This window comes from Limanda limanda, chromosome 8, assembly GCF_963576545.1.
Source record: "Limanda limanda chromosome 8, fLimLim1.1, whole genome shotgun sequence".
Classification (NCBI taxonomy): Eukaryota; Metazoa; Chordata; class Actinopteri; order Pleuronectiformes; family Pleuronectidae; genus Limanda; species Limanda limanda.
This window is the reverse complement of record NC_083643.1, coordinates 2378057-2384886: the sequence shown is the minus strand read 5'-3', so window position 1 is coordinate 2384886 and position 6830 is coordinate 2378057. Positions and strand designations below refer to the sequence as shown.

The following is a 6830-nucleotide window of genomic DNA, read 5'->3' as shown; positions in this document are numbered from 1 at the left end:
CCTTTGATGCACAACATGGGTTAAAAATGACCGGTATTCATTTCCTCGGCTCCTCCTCTATAAACAAACAGACATTTTGTAGTTCTACATCACTTTTACACACGTGGGTCCAAAATTACCTGTACAGTTTGTATTCATGTCACACATCTGATGCTTGTGAGTCTTATTTTACATCCATTACTAGTGAGAGAGACAAATATCAACAATACTAACGAGCTGTTAGCTAACCATGGCTGGATCAACAAAATCAAAGGCGAAATATAACTTAATAGACTGATATGCATTTGATTTTCTTCATCCAGAGTGTTAGTATCAATCAATCAAGTTTTATTTCTATATCCCATATTCACAAATCACAGATTGTCTCATAGGGCTTTAACATGGTGGGACATCATCTGTCCTTAACCCTCAACAAGAGTCAGGACAAACTACTAAAAACCCTTTTAACAGGTAAACACACGTAGAAACCTCAGAGACACATGTGAGGATCCGTCTCCCAGGACGGACACAAGTGATACAGATGTGTAGATGAGAACATCATCAGGAGAAAGGTTTTAGCAGCAATGATGAGGGGAAACATCTTGAAGGATAACTTCAATACTATATGTGAAGCAGTCCTGCTGCATCATAGTCTCTGGTCGGCAGCAAGATCATGATCCAGCATCAAGACCAGATCCACTATAGTCCACAGTCATTGTCCACTGGCACCAGTTAGGTATGGCTGGTCTTACGTTTGACACGGTCATGAAGAAGCTGCATGAAGATGAGGACAATGAGGAGGCAATTCTTGGTCTTGAGTCTGAAACGTCTGATGCTGAGGATCCAGGTTCTACAGGATCGAGCTGGAGTTGAAGATGAGTCTTGGAATCCAGCTCTTCTCCTTAATGAAGAAGGAAGAATAAGCTATAAAAGAAAATAGCAAAGAAGCACCCAGACATGTATGTGTAGCATATACATTACATATCCTCTGAAAAGGGAAAACTATGTATGTATTTGGAGTTTCTGAGGGAATCAGTGATATCTGCCACTGTGTCCCCCTCGCATTTTCCTACCCTGTTTGAAATCTGGCTTCACAACAGCGGCTGTGTACAGTATTATAGAAATATGTAGTAATCCTCTGAGGAGCCTGAGGGTTTGTGTGCTTTCACCCTCTCTCACAGAACGGGCCCCTCTGACGTGTCACTTCCTGCCTTTCTCTGACTTCACAAAGAAGCGCACGGTGTAGAGATGTATCAGCGAAGCACGAGGTGGAGATGACTCGTGGGGAGACGCACACGAGTCATGTCCTCCTCACACAACCCTCCCTCCACCTCACAACCTCATATTAACCATCAAACCGACAGAGTCACCTGGGTTTTATTGTGAAACCATTTATTGTATGAATGAACGTGAACTTGACTCCAGGAAGCGGTTGCACATCTTCCCTCTGAGCTCACACAGGACACAGGGACACCGACCAGCAGCTACATCAGCCCTGCTGCTGTTTACGTGTTTGTGTGTCTGTGGGTCTGTGGTCGGTTGGGACTGGAGGTTTCTTATTGGTTCCCTGAGGCCGAGCCCACATGTGCAGGAAACAGCGTGTATCAGCGGTTTGATAGAGAGGAAGCCAGAGGAGGTCACCACTTCCAGGAGGTCACCATGCACCACCAGGGCCGCTGGGTATCTGTGAGTGCACAGCGCCATCTACTGGGGGAAACACCCAGTAACACACCTGGCAGGAGATTCATGTTCCCTAAGAAGAAAATCAATTCTTCCAAAAACACTTTAATTCAACATGAACACATTCAAATTGTTGGGAAATATGAATTAAATTCAAGGCTAATTTGCACCTTTTTTGATTTGTATTGTTTTTATCCTTGTTTAGTTTGATATTCTCTTTGATTTATTGTTTTTATTTGATTGTATTTATTTGCTGCTTCTGCTTAATTTGTAGATTCTAGTGTTTCTGGCTCTCTGGGAGATCAGTTTCGTTTCCTCTCATGTTCGGAAAATGACAAAAAAATGTCTTGAATCTTGAAAATTAACATGTTTAAAAATTAAATATATTTTTTATATTTTGTTATTATTTTAGTTTCGCAACAAAACAATTGAAAACATAATCAATTAAACCGTTTATCGTCATTCAAACCGCAGATTTTACTAATATTACAACAATTCTTCTTCTTCTCACGCAGACTGCGGTGTTCCACGCGTTAACCCCCGCCCGGCGGCGCGTCTCCGGCGAGCAGTGCTAGCAGCCCGGCGCACGTTGATGACGTCATCAGCACCGAGCCACAACCAAAACAACAACAGAGCTCAGCTGTTCGGATGCTAACGAGCCGGGACTCTAACCGACCCCCTAGCATCACGACTTTTACGTTTTAACTCGGTTTCACCAGTTCAACCGTTTTTAACGCGTCGCTTTATGAGATGAAATATTGTAAAATGTGGAATAACGCGCGGTAATTATCTTTATTTTTGATTCCTTTGTCTGTTTCCCTGCTAGCTCCTAGCAGCTTAGCTTTGTTTCTAACCGGGGACGAGGAGGAAGCCAGTTCGGAGGAAAAGGTAAAGACGAGACTTCCGGGTTTTATTAAAGAGTTGAAACATTTAATCTCCACTTCCGGACAATGCGTGTGTCACGTGGTCAGTTGATTGACAGGTGACGAGCTGCTGCAGGAACTCGAGTCACAAGCCGACCTTTGACCTTTGAATATCACGTTACCTGAAGGGTCGCTCCAGCAGGAAGTCACCGGAGCACGAGCTGTACATCACACCCGGTTTAATCACCTGCAGACGAAGAACTCACATGTAGTCTGTTGGGTTTAAAGGGAATCCTTTGAAGTGTGTGTGTGTGTGTGTGTGTGTGTGTGTGTGTGTGTGTGTGTGTGTGTGTGTGTGTGTGTGTGTGTGTGTGTGTGTGTGTGTGTGTGTGTGTGTGTGTCTGTGTGTGTGTCTGTGTCTGTGTGGTTAAGATATTTCACATGTTGTGGGGTCTTGTCCTCACAATGCAAATGTCCCCATAGTGGGACTAATAAAGGATGATCTCATCTTAACGTAAACCATTCAATTCCTAGGTTATGACTTGTCTTACAGTTGGATCTAAGTTAGAGGAATAGTTTGCGTTCAGCAGTTTGTAACCATGGTTAATGTTAGGGGTCAGGGGTCAAGTGTGGGTTGGTTACCTAGGGTTAGGCAGGAGTAGGTCATGGTTAAATATAGAGACAAGGTTTTGAGTTTGTTCATAAGATATTTATCTAAGAACCTGTTTGGATTTTACTCGGAACCCGAATTTTCCTTTAAATTGTCTTTTTTTGTATTTCTAAGTATTGTCTTTAAACAGCTTTGTGAAGCACTTTGTAATCTAGATTTTTGAAGAGCACTCTATTCTTCTTATTATTTTAACCACCTCTGCTAAGGAGCTCATGTTTTAGTGGACTGATATTAATGAGTCTCTGATCTCTGGTTATTCTTATTTCATCCATTCCATTGTTCAAAGACATGTGTCATCACCTGTTTTAGTGTTTCCCTCCCAGTGAATAAGGGAAATTAAAAAGTTTCTTGTACTTTCTTAAGACTCCATCAGACCCAAGATATTTATGGCAAAGCCGGACCACAAGACCACCAGGTGGAGATTCTGACCTCCACCAATGACCAGCATCATCATCTCCTCAGCTGCCACCATGTCCCCACGAAAGCGCCCCCTGGTGCCCGTGAGCAGCCGGCGCAAAGCGGCCGACGACTACTTCCCTTTCAACTTCCTGCCGGTGGAGTGCCAGCTGCACGTCCTGTCCTTCCTGAACGAGGTGGACAAGTGCAGCTGCGCTCTGGTCTGCCTGAGCTGGAGCTGCCTGGTCCGCTCCTGGAAGCTGTGGAGGGTAGCGGACTACTCCCGCCGCGGGGTCTTCCACCTGGGTCAGGAGGGGCTGCTGGTTTCCAACCGCGAGTTCGAGAGGTGGAAAGCTTGGGTGCACCATTACACCCACCACCTCATCTCCCGCCGGGCCAGCCTGCTCACGCTGAAGGCCAGCTTCGACCTCGGGGATCGCTTCAACAAGTGGAGCGAGCTGCTGAGCCACCTGCTGAACACTGTCCACTGCAGAGACCTCAGCCACCTGGATCTGAACTGGACCTTCACTCTGCTGGAGCCGCTGGACCTCAAGGTCCACTCCAGCTCCAGCTCCCACCAGGACAGCATCACCAAGATGGACCAGGTAACGTGAGGATGTGTTCGCTGTGAATCTGTCTGGAGCGAGTTGTTCAGAGTTAATAAAGTGTTTGTTTGGTCCAGTTCAACCCGGAGGGGTCTCTGTCTCTGATGACTGTTATCACTGAAGGAATAAATGCACGACAAGTAGGGATGGGGGAAAAAATCGATTCAGTTACAAATCGCGATTCTTGTGAATGACGATTTTAAATCGCCATGCTGTCTCCCAAATCGATTTTTAAAAAAAAAACATATTTATTGGTTTATACCGGGGGGGATATATGGGGGGAGCAACATCACCCCAGAGCATGTTGACCAGCTCTTGTTTTTGCACAAGAATCTAAACATACCCAAGCACTAGCTTTGCATCGCCTACATGCAAACAACAATAGCCTACTTTTTGTTTATTTCAAAGTTTATATTTTAAGTAAACTTTTATTCATTCTATTTAATTTACCTTTTATTTATTGTTTAAAAGTAGCCTAAGTAGCTTACATTTATTAATCTGTCAGTTTGTGTGCAGTTGACAGGGGCTATACAATAATAGGGCACATTTTTATTTATTTTCTCTATTGGCTGCCCGGCAGTCATTAAGTTAATGTTAATATTTGAAATAAAACTGGTAAAGCTCTAAGTGAATTTGACTGTGTTGTATTTGAAGGTATGATTCAACATTTTTCCATGGTCCACTATTTAAAAAAAACAAATAACCAAAAGAAATCCCAGGAAATCGTAATATCGAATCGCAATACTTACAGAATCGCAATACATATCGTATCGCCACCTAAGTATCGTGATAGTATCGTATCGGAAGGTCCCTGCCGGTTCCCGTCCCTAACGACAAGTGAAAACCAGTCATTTAACATCTCCTGACGTCTCCAATACAGAAATAAACCATGAGGAAAGACTGTCAAACAAACACATCTCTCAGCTCACTGTTCTTCTCTGTGGTTTGACAGGTGACCAGTTTCCAGGAGCTGCTCACCGAGCTCACTCAGAGCTGCCCACGCATCGCCAAGATGCGGATCCACTTCGACTGGTCGGACGTGTCCGTGTCGCTGCTCACCCAGTTCCAGCAGCTGCGAGTCCTGGAGCTCAAATACTTCTGGGTGTTCAAAGGAGTGACTCCCTCCACGCTGCAGACCTTGACCAACTCCCTGCCCAACCTGAAGTCTCTGACGCTACACATCCTGGTGCCGCTGAGGAATCTGGGCATCTCGTACACTCTGGAGTCTCCGTCTCTGGAGTTCCTGGACGTGTCTCCCAGCCGAGGCTTAGTCTTCTCCTGCCTGAAGCTGCCCGTCCTGCGAGAGCTTCGTGCCAAGAAGATCGTCCGTGGTATCACGCTGGACCGGAGGACCCGGCTGAGGATTCAGCACCGCTGGCCGTGCCTGTACCACGTCCTCCGGGAGGGGACGCCGAAGCTCCAGGCCCTGAACAATGAGAGGCTGCTTCCCACGTGGAGAGAGGAGAGCTACGGGGAGCTGTCGGCCATCCTGGAACAGTCCTGCTACTGCGTTCAGCATCTAGACAGCTGGCTGTGGTAGTGACCTGCACGAGCTGGCAGATTCCAGAAGAAAGCAATATACGATTCTCACACGTCGTTTTTATTTCTGTCTGAAGGAACTGAACATGGGCTCAGAGGAACACATTCATGCACATGTGGCTGCAGATAGAACTCAGACTTGAATTATAATCAAACGACTGCAAGTTGTTTCCAAAACAAAGAGCTGCTGCTACTTTGGAAACACTTTTATTAAACATTGACAAGACGATGATGAGCAGCATCTCTCTTATTTTAACTCTGTTGGTCGAGTATTTCCAAAAAAAGCAAAGGTGCTTCGTGCTGATTTCACCGGCTCGTGTTGGTCTGGATTCATTTTCACTGCTGGAAAAGTGACATCGATGACCTCTTGACCTGACGTGTGCATGGCCCGTGTATCATCAAAAGACTGCTGGCTTCTCCATGTTGTGGATAAATGCCTTTACACTAAAGCTGCTTTCAGACTCTGCAAAATATTCCAACATTTGTCTTTCCCATGTGAAGCAGCAGCAGCAGGTTGTCGGGTCCGACTCGTTCACAACAACAGGAACATGTGGGAGCATTCAGGCGAGGGGCGGAGCCTGTAGAGCAGCAGGAGGCCGGACATGACGCATAAACTCTGCTGTGGAAAGATCAGTGTTGTTGTTTACAGCTCCTCCACATCGGCATCAGCCTCATCACCAAAAGATCTGGAATCTCCGGACATATTTGTGTTATTTCAGTTTCACGTCCGTCATCTACTCGGCCCACTGTTCCTTCTCTGGACATTTTCCTGAGGTGTTCTCAGATTCACTCCAGAAAAGTTCCAGATCAACAGACTCAGACTCTTGGGTTCTCTCATTACAGCTCTGAAAGAAGCTTGAGTGGAAACTGACAGTGCTCTGGGGCTGAGGGACTGTTCGACTCTTTAGAGTAAAGGCAAAATATTTAAAGATTTTTATTTTATTTTATTTTAAATCAGTGTTCAGTCAAACTTGTCATGTCAGGAATTAAATCACTTCAAGTTTCTTGAGAAGAAGCTCAGTGCGTCAGGAATAAAGTCCTGAATCATTTCAAGAAAATTTCATAACAGTTGGGGAATTAAAATATCACAACTTTATA

At 45.1% G+C, this 6830-nt stretch overlaps 1 protein-coding gene across 1 annotated transcript; it reads left to right on the top strand.

The window, feature by feature from the left end:
* Nucleotides 1–3580: 3580 nt before the first annotated feature.
* On the top strand, nucleotides 3581–6830 carry si:dkey-12e7.1 (uncharacterized protein LOC557553 homolog). The gene is made up of 2 exons (XM_061077023.1): nucleotides 3581–4193; nucleotides 5146–6830. Exons 1-2 carry the CDS (start codon nucleotides 3630–3632, stop codon nucleotides 5731–5733), a joined length of 1152 nt encoding a protein of 383 aa, XP_060933006.1. The 5' UTR covers nucleotides 3581–3629; the 3' UTR covers nucleotides 5734–6830.

Excerpts from the sequence above, each read along its gene's own strand:
- si:dkey-12e7.1 (XM_061077023.1), top strand. The coding sequence starts at position 3,630 with ATGACCAGCATCATCATCTCCTCAGCTGCCACCATGTCCCCACGAAAG. Across the intron at positions 4,194-5,145 it reads GCATCACCAAGATGGACCAG|GTGACCAGTTTCCAGGAGCT; the intron begins GTAACGTGAGGA and ends GTGGTTTGACAG.